The 18516-nt window shown below is 37.4% G+C and overlaps 1 protein-coding gene across 2 annotated transcripts in view; it reads left to right on the forward strand.

The window, feature by feature from the left end:
- The first annotated feature begins 3816 nt into the window (after positions 1 to 3816).
- The window catches only part of RNF168 (ring finger protein 168), a 34016-nt gene continuing 19316 nt past the window's right edge, over positions 3817 to 18516 (forward strand). For both annotated transcript variants that reach the window (XR_016019712.1, XM_019723667.3), the window contains exons 1-2: positions 3817 to 4816; positions 16652 to 16728. Coding sequence is in view for 1 of the 2 variants with exons in the window: in XM_019723667.3 (XP_019579226.1) it covers positions 4516 to 4816; positions 16652 to 16728 (378 nt within the window). In the remaining variant the exon portion in view is untranslated. The remainder of the gene's footprint in view (positions 4817 to 16651; positions 16729 to 18516) is intronic.

Raw genomic sequence — 18516 nt, forward strand, 5'->3', positions numbered from 1 at the left:
GGTATTTATACTAGAAAAGGAATTCTCACATATTGACCATACATTTATGATGTATAAACAATTTTGTTATGATGTATATACAATTTATTGAACACCAAATGCCATGTGTTAGCCAGATGGCTCAGTTGGTTAGAGCATAAGCTCTTAACAACAGGGTTGCTGGTTCGATTCCCACATGGGCCAGTGAGCTGCGCCCTCCACAACTAGAGTGAAGACAACGCTGAACTGCTGGAGGGGTAGCTGGATGGCTCAGTTGGTTAGAGCGTGAGCTCTTAACAAGGTTGCTGGTTCAATTCCTGCATGGGATGGTGGGCTGCACACCCTGCAACAGCGACTGGATGTGGAGCTGAGCTACGCCCTCCACAACTAGATTGAAGGATGACTTGGAAAAACACACCGTTCCCCAATTAAAAAAAAAACCAACCCTTAAAAAAAATATATATGTTATAGATAGATAGATAGATAGATAGATAGATAGATAGATAGATAGATCGATCCTGTCCTCCTGGTAAAGGGTAAGTGCTGATGCTTTATTTGGGAGGTACAAATTCAGGACAGCCAAAATGAGGTAATACTCTGGAAGGGATGTTAGATAGAGAAGGACAAAAAACAAGGTGATATGTAATCTTGCTGGCCCCTCCTTGAAAATGAGCCACAAGAAACATGGAAGTTGCTTGGCAGATATATCCACTCAGTCTGATCCTTCTCCAAACACACTGTTTGGAGAAACCATGCCCATGCCTTCTTGGAAGGAAGAAGGAAAGGGAATTTCTCTGTCATGCTCACTCAGTCCACTGTTTTCAATTGGCCAAAGTTTGTTCCAGGGGGAATGACACCTCATATTTACATAATGCATCATCTAAGCCCTCCCAGTAACCATTAGAAAGTCAGAGCCTACATTATTCAGTGCAATGTTTCACAGGAGTCCAAAAGTGGCAGGAGAAGCCAGAGATGCCAGGCAGCAACTGGTCAGCCCCAGGCAGACTAAGGGATGGTAGGTCCAGAAAGTAAACAAGGCCAATGAGGAAGCATATACTCATAAAATGTATCCATTACAGAAGACATAAGTACCTAAAATAGAAATCAAAATGTAAGAATTAAATAATAAGACTACAATAAAAACGACTATCACTAAGAAAGAGATATACAATTGGATGAGTTCAGAGAGGTATTGTTACTGAGACAAGGCCTGTGTGCTTGACGCACCAAATATTTAATATCCAGTAGATCAGAGTTTAGATTAGGAAAACTTTTATTTATCGAAATGGCACCATAACGAAAAGATAGAAGATTTCTAGTTTTGTCAAATCCATCTTAAGACACAGCAAATCAAGATGTGTAAAACAAAAGGATCAAGACAAATGAGATCTAATGCTAGTGTCAGTTTAATGTCTACTGTGTTTTATATAGTATCTTTTTGTTCACTTTGGAAATTTTTACTAAAAATTGCAAAAAATATTGTTCAAAGATGTAAGGTTTTTTGAAACTCAAAATGCATTAATAAATAGACTTGATGAAATAAATTTTTAAAAATCCATCTTAAAAGAGTCCAGAATTCAGCCTTCTTTTATGTCAAGGGAAGGGAGAATGGGCCAGGCAAGAGGTGGGAACCAAGGAAGAGCAGAAATCTCCAAATCTCTTTGTTCTCAGTTAGTTCTTGACTCCCTCTGATCTGAATCCAGTCCTGAAATTATTATAAATCTTTGATAAACAGGCATTGCTTTGCATATCTTTTCCCACTTATTCAGGAGGTTGTTTTTGCAGAATTTCTCTAGTCAATTAGCATATCAACAATAGGAACTATTTTCCTGAAGGCCCTGGGAGAAATGCATGCTAAAATTTATGGTAAACAGCATACGGGTGAGAAACAGAAGCATTCTATTATTATAATATCACTGTCTGATGGAGAAATACTTCCTGGAGAAGTGCACTGAGTTGATCCTTGAGGTAGGCAAAGTCACAAACCAACTCATTTAGGATGAATTGAGAAAGCAATGACCTGACAACACAAGATGACATAAAGTAGATCATAGTTGAATGTTTCAAAGAAAAATGGAAGATTCCATGGGAAAAGCAGATTGATACCATATTAGGGAGGTGGAATTCTGGGCTAAGGAATTGATACTATGGACAACTGGATGGCAACCAAAGGTTTCCGAACCCACATTAAAACAAAACAAAGCTTTTTACCACGGACCTACACATCCTTGTTTTGGTTCCATCTGGAAACCTCTCATCTCCTCAACCTGAATGATCCCAGCAGACCCAAAAGAACTTCGACTATTTTCATGCACAGTGTTTTTCTTTTCTCTTTCTGTAGTTAATTTCCTCAAAAAAACTCAGGCCTAGTTCTCTCCCCCCACCCCCATTTTTTTATTGTGGTAAAATACACATAAAATTTACCAACTTAACCATTTTCAAGTGAACAGTTCGGTGGTATTAAATACATTCATAACGTTGTACAACCATCACCACCATCTATCTCTAGAACATATGAAACTGTGAAACTGTATATCCATTAAACAATAACTCCCAGCCCCTGGCAAACACAATTCTACTTTCTGTCTCTATGAGGTGTCAATGGAAGAACGTCCAAATCTATAGAGAATTTTTGTAAGAGTTTATTTGAGCCAAACTGATGACATACATCAGGGAGCAAGATTTCATATGCTCCAGAGAGTAAATTTTGCAGCTTTTTTTATGCATTTAAAATTAAGGGGGAAAATAAGGAAGATCACAGGAAGGTGGGAGAAAGCAAGACAGGGATTGGATTATGGGATAGTTGACAAGATTCTGGGCTCTCTTGAGGTTGGTTATGACTTATTTCAAAGGTGCATTAACCTAGATGCACAGAAGCAGTGGAGATTGTTTGCTTAAGACAAAGGTAAACCTTTTACTAAAAAGTTATATGCCTGGAGTGTGACTCCCCACCACTACCTGCCAGTTAGGAAGTTATGATTAGATCACCCTGTTAAATTACTTTCCATAGAATCCCTTTTTCGGTCCACAAAGGCTTGGTTCTCAAGTACGAAGGGTCAATCTATATTTAATCCGCCATTTTCCTAATCACAATATGTATTTTTCGTAGAACTGAATTTAATAGGATCAGTTGTCAATACAAAAACTTAATATCAAGTGGAAAAACTTATTTCAAAATGCATAAAATGTTAAACTATTTTCTGTTTTGGCTTCCTTATAATTTTGATTGCTCTGGATTGAAATTTAATAATAAAGTACTCCATTGTAAATGATGCACATGACTTTTGAGGTTCAGGATGGAGGCAGACGAGAGGTTTCCCAAACCCCTAGGAGGGAAGGCAATCCCAAAACAACCTATCTCTGGGCCACAGACTTGAGAAGGGGATGGACTATAGCCTTCTATAGTGAAATGCCTTTATAAATTATGGCAGTTTGCAGATACTCAGGCGAGAACCTTTCTAGATTAACCTCGGAGATGCTTTTCTAAGAACTTTGGGCAGCGAACTAAGAGGCTTAGTTACAAATGAAGAGAAACAGAAAGGTAGTTTGAGTACCAAGGGAAGAATTTTAAAAATTACTGTTCGGTATTTAAAGTTTGTTTGGGTTCTCTTTTCCGACCAGAGGCCAAATCTCGCGACACTGCCAGGTTTCCGCAGCCCCGGGAACAAAAAGTGCAAGGGAAGCTCGGACTTCACCTAAGCTGAAGTAGGAGGGGCTGTGACGCGGGAGCAAGGTCCTCCCCAGGCTGGGTGACGGAATTGGTGGCGCGCCCGGGACCCGGAAGTCCCGCCCTTCCCATTGTTATTGGTCTTTGCCCGTGGGCGGTTGTCTGGATGGGCGGGGCCGTTTTGGCGGGCAATTGTGACGTTACCAGTCCCGATCGGATTGCTTCCGCACCACCGCAAAGATTAAGCGTTTTGACTGATCCAGGAGAGGGTAAGGGCGGCTTCAGAGCGCCAGGAAACGACGTGAGACGCCGAAAAGCTGGAACGCTCGGGTTCGTGTGCTGCCCCTACAGCAACGAAAAACCGGAGGACCGGCTTTAGCGAAGCCAGGCGTCCGGGCGGAAGCAGCGTCTTTCCCGGAGCGGTGGTTTGGGGGCTGTGTGCCTAGCCAGCCTCCGGCTTGGCTGCGGGCAGCTGAGCGAGCATCTTCACCTGGTGAGAGGGAGGAGGGGAACTTGGCGCGTACCTCCCGCCGCACCAGACAACCGGAACCCAGCGTCCGCACTGCCGAAAAGGTTCTCTTAATGCCTCGGAGCAGCCAAGGTCTTCCGACGAAAACCTTTATTTTCTTATCCTACATTTGTCCTAAACGTGGATAAATTGCACCGCCTTCCAGGGAAGTACTGTTTACCTGACCCGCAGAGCGCCTTTTGCTTCAAGACGTGTTTGATGCTTCCAATCTCTGAATTCTGATACGCTGCTGGGCACAGTATTTAAACAAAACTGCTAATTTGCTTTCTCATTAATTGGGCCAGAAATACTATTGTCTTTTCGGGTGTTGATGTTGAATATGCCGTTTTAGTATATTAAAATGGCTGTGCCTAAAGACGCCATCCGTTCCTTGTCGGATTGCCAATGCGGGATCTGCGTGGAAATCTTGATCGAGCCCGTAACACTGCCTTGTAATCACACGCTCTGTAAAGCATGCTTCCAATCGACTGTCGAAAAGGCGAATTTATGCTGTCCCTTCTGTCGCCGCCGGGTCTCGTCGTGGACTCGGTACCATACCCGAAGAAATTCTCTTGTCAATAGAGAACTGTGGGAGATAATTCAAAAACACTATCCAAAGGAATGCAAGCTTAAAGCATCTGGGCAAGAATCAGAAGAAATCGGTGAGTAAAACCCAGCGTGTTTGTTGGCTAAAAAACCAAAAATCTTTAAAAAATGAGTCACTGCTAATGAGTTTTTTCAAAGGCTAAAAAAGAAAGCCCGACTAGTGTCTGTCTAAATTATTCACAGGGGGTTGGGTTCTATGGGCGCCAAAGTCAGTGGCAAGATTTTAGTCATTGTTATAATACCCAAGGTGTGTTCAGTTGGTGTTTGTTGGGTTAAAAGTGAAAAAACAAAACAAAAAACTCACAAAAATTGCTGGTGTGGAGTCTTCATTCTTATGAAAAGTTGTATAAATATTCACAGATGAGCAATAGCGGTAGTACAGCAACAGCCGAAATAAGGAATCCAGTAGTTACTGGGTTCCTGTGTTAATATTTCTTTTACTTTCAATTACTTTCTCTAACTTACTTGCTTATACATATCCATCTTAACCTGCAAGGAGCCTAAACTAGCTTTCTGAGACCAGTTCCTTCTGGTTAAGTCATTTTTATTCAAAACCCTCCACAGTGTGGACTCAGCAGCTAATTCAGTGTGTCCCAAATGAAACAATTGACTAGCAGCTTGATCCACTTATGTGATCAGTAAGCCACGCAGTGTGTCTTAATGTGGTGGTGTCTGCTCTGGTGTACTTGCCTTTTTTTGTTGGAATTATTTTTATTGTAGTAAATATATATAACAAAATCAGCTATTTTAATCATATTTTTAACAGTAGTTACCTTTTATTAAAACCACTTGATTGTCCTCACCAGAAAAAGCCAATCTGTGTGAGAACTCCCATATGGATTTTGGGTCCAGTGATGCCAGTATCATCTAATTTTTTTCAAGAAAACCCCAAAATCTACAAGTCCATAGTTTGAATCCTACCAGAATAAATTGAAATTCTTTTAACCTACAGGCCAGAGAAAACACAGCTGTAGATCACCAGTTTACCATCACTGCCTTGAAAGAATAGATTAGTTCAAACAAGTTCACTGTTAACAAAATTAGAGATGTAGTCCATAGGAAAAACATTCAGTAATGCTCTTCTCTATTTAAAGCATGTATAGAGGATAGAGTCAAAAACAATCAAGAATAGTTTGATTTTTCATCAATAAATGTGTTGCATTTCCAAAAAAACCCCACAAAAAACATTTTATTGAGAAACTCACATACAATTGTTCCATTTAAAGGGTTAGGTTCAGTGGTTTTGGTATTTTACATTCTTTTTGCAAAATTGCAGTAAAATACATATGACAAAATTTGCCATTTTAACCATTTTATTTATTTATTTATTTTTTATTGGGGAAGGGGGACAGGATTTTATTGGGGAACAGTGTGTACTTTTAGAACTTTTTTCCAAGTCAAGTTGTTGTCCTGTTTCAGTCATAGTTGTGGAGGGCGCTGCTCAGCTCCAGGTTCAGTTGCCATTGCTAGTTGCAGGGGGCGCAGCCCACCATCCCTTACAGACTCAAGGAATCGTACTGGCAACCTTGTGGTTGAGAGCCCTCTGGCCCATGTGGGAATAGAACCAGCACCGTTCGGAGTTAGGAGCACGGAGCTCCAACCACCTGAGCCACAGGGCCGGCCCCCATTTTAACCATTTTTAAGTGTACATTTCGGTGGCATTAATTACATTCACAATGACGTGCAAACTTCACCAGTTGTTTCCAAAACTTTATCACCCCAAAATTTTTAACCATTAAGCAATGATTCCCCATTTTTCTCGCCCCCTTTCTAGTCTACTTTCTGTCTCTATGAATTTGCTTATTCTAGATAGTTCATATACAATATGTGATCTATTGTATCTGGCTTAAACTTAACATAATGTTTCCAAGGTTCATGCATGTTGGAGCATGTATCAGTACTTTATTCCTTTTTAGGACTGCGTAATATTCTATTTTATGAATATATTTCATCTGTCCTTTCATCCACTGATGGACATTTGGGTTGTTTCCACCTCTTGGCTATTTGAATAGTGCTAATACGAACATCAATGTCCAAGTATTTATTTGACTATCTTTTCGGTTCAGAATTTCTGGGTCATATGGTATTCTGTGTTTAGCTTTTTGAGGAACTGCCAAACTTACACAGGGCTGCACCATTTTACATCTTCAGCAGCAATGTGTAATGCTTCCAGTTTCTGCACTTGTTATTTTCCGTTATTTTTGTTTTTCTTTTCCATAGTCATCCAAGGTGTAAAGTGGTATCTTAGCATGTTTTTTTAATTGTGGTAAAGTATACATAACAAATTTACCATTTTAACCATTTTTAAGTATACAGTTCAGTGGCATTAAGTATGAGGTATGATCAAAAAATACGGTGAATGTTTAAATTAAAAAAATTTTTATTACAGTAAAAGACACATTGCCTTTAATCCCCCTCAAAATACTCCTCCTCACTTTGAACGCACTTATTCTATCGTTCTTGCAACTTTCTGAAGCAGTTCTGGAAGTCCTCTTTTGTGTTTTTACAAGCATTTAAGAAACAATGTGCATAGAAAATGGCCTTAGAAATGGGCAAATGGTTTCATTCTCCATCATGACAACGCTCCATGTCACACATTGCATCTGATATGGCAATTTCTGTCAAAAACATTATGGTGTGTCCTCATCCGCCTTATTCACCAGATCTGGCACCATGTGACTTCTGGCTCTTCCCCAAAATCAGAATGACTAGGAAAGGTAAATGTTTTGAATCAGTTCAGGTCATGGAGGCAGCCATAACAGCGCAACTAAAGCCATTCACGAAAGAGGACTTCCAGAACTGCCTCAAAAGGTGGCAAGAACGATGGGATAAGTGTGTTCGAAGCAAGGGGGGGATATGTTGAGGGGGATTAATGGTAATATGTCTTTGACTGTAATCATTTTTTAAATATAAACATTCACCATATTTTTTTTCTTTTTTTTTTAATTTATTTTTTAAATTTATTGGGGTGACAGTTGTCAGTAAAATTACATAGATTTCAGGTGTACAATTCTGTAATACATCATCTATAAATCCCATTGTGTGTTCACCACCCAGAGTCAGTTCTCCTTCCATCACCATATATTTGAATATTTTTTTATCACAACTTGTACATTCACATTGGTGTGAACCCACCACCATCTATCTCCAGAATATTTCATCTTCCCAAACTGAAACTCTGTACCCATTAAACAATAACAATTAACATTATACTGTATTTGCTCTGTCACATGTTTTCATCTATCCATCAGTCTTATTTTCCATTTATTTTATTAGATCATTATTACCTTATAATTTTTTTCTTTTAATATACGAAGTCTGACAGTTATGTTCACGAACTTGTTGCAATGATGTTGCTAACCTTTTCTGATATTAGAGGGGCTGTTCATTATGAATTTGTACCAACTGGACAGTTAACCAAGTTTACTATTTGGATGTGTTGAAAAGTCTGCGTGAAAAGTTAGACAACCCGAACTGTTCGCCAGTAATTCTTGGCTCTTGCATCACGACAACATACCAACTCACAGGGCACTGTCTGTGAGGGAGTTTTTAGCCGGTAAACAAATAACTGTATTGGAACACCCTCCCTACTCACCTGATCTGGCCCCCAATGACTTCTTTCTTTACCCGAAAATAAAGGAAATATTGAAAGAAAGATATTTTGATAACATTCAGGACATCAAGGGTAATACAATGACAGCTCTGATGGCCATTCCAGAAAAAGAGTTCCAAAATTGCTTTGAAGGGTGGACTAGGCACTGGCATCGGTGCATAGCTTCCCAAGGGGAGTGCTTTGAAGGTGACTGTAGTGACATTCAGCAATGAGGTATGTAGCACTTTTTCTAGGATGAGTTCGCAAACTTAATTGTCCGACCTCGTAAGATTCACATATGAGATGCACAAATCTTAGTTGTACCTTACTGAGTGTTCACATATGTATAACCCTTTGTAACACAAAACCCTATAATACTGAACATCACCTCTGAAAGTTCCCTCATCTTCCTTCCAGTTAATCTCTACTCCCAACCTTCAAAAGTCAACCATTTTTTTCTTTCACCATAGATAAGTTTTGCCTGTTCTAGAACTTCATGTAAATGGAATTCTATGAGTTTTCCTAGGGTTGTCTTAACAAAGGACCACAAACTAGGTAGTTTAAAAAAAACACAAAATTGTTTTCTCAAAATTCTGAAGTCTACAAGCCCCAAATCAAGGTGTCAGCAGGGACATGTTCTCTTGAAGGCTCCAGGGGAGGATCTGTTCCATGCCTTTCTCTTAGCTTCTGGGTGTTGCTGACGGGCCGTAGTGTTCTTGGCTTGCAGCTGCATAACTCCAGTCTCTGCCTCCTTAGTCACATGGCCTTCTCCCTGTGTGTCTCTGTCTTTACATGGCCATCTCTTCTCTGTGTCTCTTTCCTTTCTTATAAGGATACTAGTGATATTGGATTAAGGGCCCACCCTACTCCGGTGTGAACCCAACGTAATTATGTCTACCAGAACCCTGCTTCCAAATAAGATCACATTCTTAGGGTTAGGACTTCCACATTTAACCCATAACAGTAATCATCCAGTGTGTAGTATTTTGTGCAAGGTTCTTGTACTAAGTATAAAGTTCAAGATTCATCTTCCTGTTGTGGGTATTGTTAGTTTATTTCTTTTTATTTTTAAGTATCATTCTACTGGTTCACTATATTATACTTCCTTGGCTGTTTTCTAGTTGATGGCGCTTCCAGCTTTTAGTTATTATGTATAAAGTTGCTGCTAAGATTCTTGTACAAATTTTTTTGTGGTCATATGTTTTCATTTTTAATTGGGTAAATAATGAGGGGAATTGCTCAGTCATAGGTGTATATTGGTTATAGAAGAAGCTACCAGATCATTTTCCAAAGTGGTTGTATTATTTTCTAATCCCAGCAGCAATGTACAGTTGATCCTTGAACAACATGGGTTTGAACTGCATGGGTCCACTTTTTGTTTTTTTAATAAAGTTTATTGTGGTGACAATGGTTAGTCAAGTTACATAGGTTTCAAGTGTACAATTCTGTATTACATCATCTATATATCACATTGTGTGTTCATCACCCAGAGTCAGTTCTCGTTCCATCACCATATATTTGATCCCGTTTACCCTCACCTACCACCCTTCTTCCCTCTTACCCTCTGGTAACTATTGTCTGGTAACTGTGTCTATGAGTTTTTGTTTATTTGTTTGTCTTGTTCCTTGGTTGCTTTCAGTTTTATATTCCACATATCAGTGAAATCATGGTTCTAAAACTTTTTTGTCTGACTTATTTTGCTTAGCATAATAATCTCAAGATCCATCCATGTTGTCGCAAATGGCACTATTTCATCTTTTCTTATACCAGAGTAGTATTCCACTGTGTAGATATACCCCGATTTCTTTATGTAATCATCTATCGAAGGACACTTTGATTGTTTCCATGTCTTGGCAACTGTAAATAAAGCTGCAATGAACATTGGAGCACACATGTCTATGGATAAGTGTTTTCAGATTTTTTGGGTAGATACTCAGGAGAGGGATTGCTGGGTCATATGGTGATTCTATTCGTAACTTTTTGAGGAACCTCCACACTGCCTTCCATAACGGCTGCACCAGTCTGCATTCCCACCAACAGTGTATGAGGGTTCCTTTTTCTCAGCAGCCTCTCCAACACTTGTTACTATTTGTCTTGTTGATGAAAGCCATTCTGACTGGGGTGAGGTGATATCTCATTGTGGCTTTTATTTGCATTTCTCTGATGATTAGTGATGTTGAGCATTTTTTCGTATGTCTATTGGCCATCTGTATGTCTTCTTTGGAGAAATGTCTCTTCAGGTCCTCTGCCCATTTTTTAATTGGATTGTTTGTTTTGTTGTTGAAGTGTATGAGTTCCTTATATGTTTTGGATATTAACCCCTTACTGGAGGTGTTGTTTGCAAAAAATCTCCCATTCAGTTGGTTGCCTCTTTATTTTGTTGATTTCTATTGCTGTGCAGAAGTTTTTTAGTTTGATATAGTCCCATTCATTTATTTTAGTTTTTACTTCCCTTGCCTTGAAGTCAAATTCATAAAATCCTCTTTGAACCCAAGGTCCATAAGTTTAGTGCCTGTTTTCTTCTATACAGTTTATTGTTTCAGGTCTTATGTTTAGGTCTTCTTTGATCCATTTTGAGTTAATTTTGGTACAGCAGTCTAGTTTCATTCTTTTGCACATGGTTTTCCAGTTCTCCCAGCACCATTTATTGAAGAGGCTGTCTTTTCTCCATTGTATGTTTTTGGCTTCTTTGTCGAGAATTATCTGTGTATTTATGTGGATTTATTTCTGGGTTTTCAATTCTATCCATTGGTCTATGTGTCTGTTTTTCTGCCAATACCATACTGTTTTGATTATTGTTGCCCTGTAGTACAAGCTAAAGTCAGGGAGTGTGATACATCCAGCATTGTTCTTTTTCCTTAGGATTGCTTTGGCTATTTGGGGTCCTTTGTGGTTCCATACAAATCTTATGATTTTTTGTTCTATTTCTTTAAAAAATGCCATTGGGATTTTGATGGGGAGTGCATTAAATCTTATATTGCTTTGGGTAACATGGCCATTTTAACTATGTTGATTCTTCCAATCCCTGAGCACGGAATGTCTTTCCATTTCTTTGTGTCTTCTTCAGTTTCTTTTAAAAATGTTTTATAGTTTTCAGTGTATAGGTCTTTCACATCCTTGGTTAAGTTTATTCCTAGGTATTTTATTATTTTTGTTGCAATTGCAAAAGGAATTGGTTTTTTTTTTTCTTTCTTTTTCTGAGATTTCATTGTTAGTATATAGGGATGCAATGGATACATTGTGTTGATTTTGTATCCGGCAACTTGATTGTATTCATTTATGTTTTCTAATAGCTTCTTGGTGGAGTCTTTAGGGTTTTCTATATATAGCATCATGTCATCTGCAAAGAGTGACAATTTAACTTCTTCATTCCCAGTTCGGATGCCATTTATATGTCTATCTCTCTCGCCTAATTGCTCTGGCCAGGGCTTCCAATACTACTGTGTTTACCCAAAAATAAGACCTAGCCAGACAGTCAGCTTTAATGCGTCTTTTGGAGCAAAAATTAATATAAGACCTGGTATTATTATATTTTATTATATTTTATATTATAAAGACCGGGTCTTATAGTATAATAAGAGCGGGTCTTATATTAGTTTTTGCTCCAAAAGACACATTAGAGCTAATTGTCTGGCTAGGTCTTATTTTCAGGGAAACATGGTATGTTGAAAAGCAGAGGTGATAGGGGACAGCCCTGTCTTGTTCCTGAATGTAGGGCAAAGGGCTTCAGTTTTTCACCGTTAATTATGATATTAGGGAGGGTATGTCATATATGGCCTTTATTATGTTAAGGTATTTTCCTTCTATACCCATTTTATTAAGTGATTTAACCATAAATGGATGTTGTATCTTGTCAAATGCTTTTTCTGCATCTATTGATATAATCATACGATTTTTGTCCTTTATTTTGTTAATGTGATGAATCACCTTGATCGATTTGCTTATGTTGAACCATCTGTGTGCCCCTGGGATGAACCCCACTTGGTCGTGATATATAATCTTTTTAATGCATTATGCAATTCAATTTGCTAGAATTTTGTTTAGGATTTTTCATCTGTATTCATCAGAGATACTGGTCTGTAATTTTCTTTTTTTGTATTATCCTTACCAGGTTTTGGTATCAAGGTAATGTTGGCCTCATAAAATGAGTTAGGGAGTATTGTCTCTTCTTCAATTTCTTTGGAAAAGTTTGAGTAGGACAGGTATTAGATCCTCTTTGAGTGTTTGGTAGAATTCACTAGTGAAGCCATCTGGTCCTGGAGTTTTGCTTTTGGGACAGTTTCGGATGACTGATTCCATTTCCTTGCTGTTGATCGGTCTATTTAGATTTTACAATTTTTCAGCCTAGGAAGGCTATATGTTTGTAAGAACTTGTCCATTTCTTCTAGGTTATAGAATTTGGTGGCATGTAGTTAATAGTATTCTTGGATGATCCTTTGTGTTTCTGTGGCTTCTGTGGTAACTTCTCTTTCATTTCTGATTTTATTTGTCTTTTTTATCGTAGTGAGTCTAGCCAAGGGTTTGTCAATTTTGTAAATCTTTCCAAAGAACTAGCTCTTTGTTGCATTAATTATGGGTCCACTTTTATGTGGATTTTTTTTTTCCCCAGCAATACCTGCACTGTTTTCAGTTCCTGGTTGGGAGTCCATGGATGCAGAAGGCCAACTACATGCATTGATCTGCGCCATCTTATATAGGGGACTTGAGCGTCCTTGGATTTTGGTATTTACAGGGTGTCCTGGAACCAAGGGATGGAAGAATAATTTTATAAATAGCTTAATTCAAGTTCAAGTTAGGTTTTATTGTTTATTTTTATTTTTGGTCCAATACTGGACATTGAGTTCTTTAACTTGTGAATAAAATGAAAAGTATCGGGATAAATTTCTTTTAATGCATTCTGGCTGCCAAGGAAGAACACTCACTGTAAGAAAGCCATATTAAGTACAGTGGAAACATTTAATTTAAATGAGTCACAACAGAAGTTTTAGAGTTAACCAAAACAGAGCAGTGTTGAGAGTTGTTTCTAACAGATGTCAAAAATTGTCTATCATAGTCACTTTTAGTGTATACAACTGATGTTTTCAAATTTCTCGTACGCTTAGAAATTGTTTAAGAAATTGTTAAGAAATAGCAAATATATTGCTGCACTTATATGTTGGAGGCATATAAAGACAATTTTAATTTGTTGTGTCTGATTGAAAAAGTTACTGATCTTAGTTTAGATTTACCTTGTGTGCAAATAAACTTTAAAAATCTCCGAAGTTCCATGTTTAAAACAAATTACTGTTGTCAGCTCAGTATAGAGTAGCTAAGCATCTTCTATAAAGTGCATGTTCCTTTCTTTTTGCCCATTATTGTAGTATGTTATTCTTAATTGATCTGTAGACGGTCTTGTATTCAAACATTAATTCTCTATTGATTTATGTATTTGCAAATAACTTCTCCCAGTTTGTTGTTTGTTTTTGACTTTGTGATTTGTCATCATATAGAGGTTTTTATTGTTTTGGGTTTCTTCTATTATTTAGGAAGTCTACCCTAAGATTTTAAATTATCTCTTGTATTTTCTTCTTGGTTATTTATGGTTTATTTGTTTACATTACAAGTTTGTTTTTAAATTCACCTGGAATTTGAGTATTGTATGAGGTAGGCATCTTAACTTTTTCCCCGCCAGGGATTGCCAATTCTAATAACCACACCTCTTGGCAAATGACACATCCTCACTGTGTACTGTTTGCCTAGACCTATGTTTATTTTCCAGAGCTGTTTTGGGGCTGTTTGTTGTTTAACTACCTATTTCTTGGTAGCTGTTAGTTTTAACAGCTATTAACTGTTAGATAACTATTAGAATTAAGGTGATAGTACCATACCTTAATTTAATTCTGCTCAATTTCATTTTGATATCTAGTATAATAAATCTGTCTTCATTATTCATTTTCTAAATTATCTTACTAGTTTTAATTATAGCTAAAGTGATTTACTTTTTTCAAGTATTTTTGTTGTAGGAAAAAATATATAACATAAAATTTACCATTTTAATCATTTTTAAGTGAATAGTTAAGTAGCATTAAGTACAGTCACATTTGTATGCAAGCATCACCACCATCTATCTCAGATTTTTTCACCGTCTGCAATTGAAACTCTACCCATTAAACAATAACTCCTCAATTTCCCCTCTCTCTAACCCCTGGCAAGCCTGTTCTACTTTCTGTCAAATTGACTACTGTGGGTATCTCATTGAATCGTGGTGCGTATTTTGTCCTTTTGTATCTGGCTTATTTCACTTAGCATAGTGTCTTCAGGTTCATCCACGTTGTAGCATGTGTTGAAATTTCAATCCTTTTTATGACTAATATTCCATTGCATGTGTTTGCGCATTTGGTTTGTCATTGTGAGTAATGCTGCAATGAGCATTGATATACAAGTATCTGTTTGAGTGAGTCCCTACTTGCACCGCTTGGGTATGTACCTAAAAGTCGCAATTCTGGATCATATGGTAATTCTTTAATTTTTTTGAGCAACTGCCATATTGTTTTTCATAGTGGCTGCACCATTTGTATAAGGATTCGAGTTTCTCCACGTCCTTGCCAACACTTTGTGTTTTGTTTTACAGTCGCCATCCTAATGGGTATGAAGTCGTGTCTGTGGTTTTGATTTGCATTTTCCTAATGATTAGTGGTACTGAGCACCTTTCTGTGTGTTTGTTGGCAATTTGTATATCTTTTTAGAAAAAAGTCTATTTAAGTCTTTTGCCCATTTTCTTTTTTTTTCCTTTCCTCATAGCTGTGGCTTTTATTTTTTTAAAGATTTTTGTTAAATGTTGCCCATTTTCTTAATTGAGTTTGTTTGTTTTTTTGTTGTTGAGTTGTTGGTGTCCTTTATATTATTCTTGATGTTAATCCCTCATCAGATGTATGATTTGCAAATATTTTGTTCCCATTCTTGGGTTGTCTTTTTATTTTCTTAATGTCTTGGCTATTTTTAGAAGTGCTGTACCTCTTGTCTTCCTGGACTTTTTTTTTAGCCCTCCTATTTTGTCAGGGGCCTTATACTTCTCTCTCCTGTATTTTCCACTGTATTGTTTCAAATGGATCCTCAATGGCTAAAATAAGTAAGAATTTAGTATATTTTAGCCCTACTTGTTATGGAGTTACATTGCTGTATTTAGTTCCTCTATTGCAGAATTTGCAAACTGCTGGCATGCATGAGGCCTTATAAAGCCTGCAGACCTGTTTTCTATGACCCATTTAGTGTCAAATTTAAAATTGGGAGATTTTACATTAAAATACAGATTTCTGGATTGTCTTGAAAAAAACAAAAATTATGGCAACGACAGACCTGAGGCGGCAGTCACTTGGACTTGAGTAATAGCTGTCCCTCTAAACAGGAAGTTGTGTTCCCTTTTTCCAGATTTATCTCCAGGGTGACTTTTCCCCCTCTTACTATAGCTTAGCGTTTCTCTTTATTTCTGCAGATTTATTTCAAACGTCTGGTGATCCTTAGTTTTACTTTTGTATTTAAAAATGAGTCCCTAGAAAAAAGCTCTGTGTACATGGCAGGGCATTAGTGACTGGCAGACATTGTTTGAGGTTAACCTGGCCATTATGCTTTACCACCCCTCACAGCCAGATTTCAGGGTGCTTTGCTCTGGGTCACTTCCTTTTAGATGTACTGGGTCTATTCAGACAATACAGTTTCCTTAGAAAATAACCTTTGAATGTGCCTATGTGCACTTACATTTCCAGGGAGAAACGCCTACCAGCCAAGTATTCTAATTTACCAGTTTATAACTTTGAGTTCTCTGGCCCACACTTGTTTACTCTGGACTGTATTGTGGCTTGTGTTTCTGAGCCTGAGCCACTCTTCGGGAATATGGGGCAGATCCCCTCCCACTTCCACCACAGCCTTCCCTCCCAACGGCTGCTTTTCCCTTCATTCTGCTGCACCATTCACCTCTCTGACATTGGCTTCCCATTTTCTAGAAATTTGTTCCAGTTTCTTGTTTACTGATTGTCCCTTCCCCTAATCTCTTTGCTGTTATAGGACTACTTTTAAAAAAAATTCCTTTACTGTTATTTTAATGGCTTTTAGAGAAAGAGTTAAGTAATACATACTCATGTGTCATTTTGAACCAGAAAACCTATGGCTTTTCTTTTAAAATGGAATTCCATAAAGAAGGTATCGCTGTAGCTGTTAATAATTGTCATTTTACATTTTATATTAATAGTTTTAATGGAAGACCAAAGCGAGCCATAAAATTCTGTGTTGCCTATTGTATTTTTTTTTTCTTGGTCTGAAACAGTTGATTGCTATCAGCCAGTTCGTCTGTTAAGTAAACCTGGGGAATTGAGAAGAGAATATGAAGAGGAGATAAGCAAGGTAGGAACTAAATAATTATTCCTTTTTGGAAAAATTCTCTGCTGTGTTTTCAGTTTTAGATTTTACATATAGTTTTTTCTGCTTATATAAATAGTATATATTGAAATGTAAGTAATTTTAATGTACTTTATAAAGGCTCCGTTTTTTACGTGTATTCAAAATCGTTACAAACTAGCTTTAATTTATACATAATTAGTGCTCTTCTTATGGGATAGTTGTCCCTAAGTATTTAAGTATGAAAGAGATTGTGTTCATTTTCCTGAAGCTTTGAGCTTAAAGGATGGAAAAATTGTGGTAGATTGTAGTTGTTTTAGTTTGTTAAGGCTGCTATAACGAAAATACCATGGACTTCGGGGCTTGAACAACAAACATTTATTTCTCACAGTTCTGGAGGCTGGGAAGTCCAAAATCCAAGGTATAGGCAGATCCGATGTTGGGTGCGGGCCTGCTTCCTGGCTTGTAGACAGATGCCTTCTCCCTATAGCCTCACATGGGGTTGGGGCAGGGGAGACAGAGAGATCCTCTCTTGTGACTGATTGTATACAGCTATTAATCCCTTTCATGAGGACATGACCCAATTATTTCCTAAAGGCCCCACCTCCAAATATCATCACAGTGGGGAGGAAGTCAATATATGAATTTTGGGGGACACAACGAGTTTAAATGAGAATAGAAAAATAAGGCTAATTGTGAATTATTAGATGAGAAAAGAGGGCCTAGTGCTTACATTGAAGCCTTTGAATTTCGCTAGTACTGGGAGAGCCGTATTATCACCTTATGCTTTGGGTAGAGCAGGGGTGTCCAAACTACGGCCCGTGATCCATTTTTAATTGGCCCGCAGCAAACTAGTTTACTTAAATAAACCAGGTGAGGCAATACGTACCTCACCTCGAGTGAGTGGCCCGGCTGTTTGTGTATTTTAACGCATATGGCCTTTGGTGAAAAATGTTGAAAAAAGTTTGGACACCCCTGGTGTAGAGCAACGTTGTCAAATAGAAACACAATGTGAGCCTACGTACAAAGTTTTTCTGGTAGCCACATTAAAAAAATTTTTCTTTTTAAATACAAATGAAGTTATTTTAATTTATATTTTATTTAACCCATTATATCTAAAATATTTTGTTATCAATATAGAAAGTATTACATAAAATTATAATTATATATATCATGATTAGGCACTAATTATATAAAATTATATAAAAATGAATCATGAGATTTTACATAATTTTTGCTTACTTAGTCTTCAGAATCTTTTATACTTTTAATACACATTGCTTTTGTCTGGGCTCATTTCAAGTGCTCAATAGCCACATGTAGCTAATAGCTACTGTATGGACCATGCAGATCTAGAAGAACTAATAAATAGTAAATAATTATGATAGTTGTCTAAGCAGTGGTCTTAAGTAAGGGTTTTAAAGAAGGAGTTTAATCCTCACAATAATGTAGTGAGAACAGGCTCTATCAGGATGCTTTGACTACACATAGAAGGAAACCCAACTTCAACTACCTTAAACAACAAGAAAATTGTAATTATTTGTAATTAGTCTTTCAGGTTTAGTTTCATCCAGAATTCTAGCTCCAGATCTTTGCTAATGTCTTTTTTTTTTTTAATTATATTAAAACATATCTAACATACAATATTATGTTAGTTTAGATCTTTGCTAATTTCCATCAGCAGGCTTTATCTTCAGGCTAATAGCAAGATGGCTGCACGGTTCTAAATCTCAGTTTTCTCATGGGATTGGATCAAAGATTTATTCTTGAGTCAAATCCTTTGGAATTCTCAAG

Source organism: Rhinolophus sinicus, chromosome 17, assembly GCF_057876585.1.
Source record: "Rhinolophus sinicus isolate RSI-liver-muscle chromosome 17, RSI-T2T, whole genome shotgun sequence".
In the NCBI taxonomy this organism is placed as follows: domain Eukaryota; kingdom Metazoa; phylum Chordata; class Mammalia; order Chiroptera; family Rhinolophidae; genus Rhinolophus; species Rhinolophus sinicus.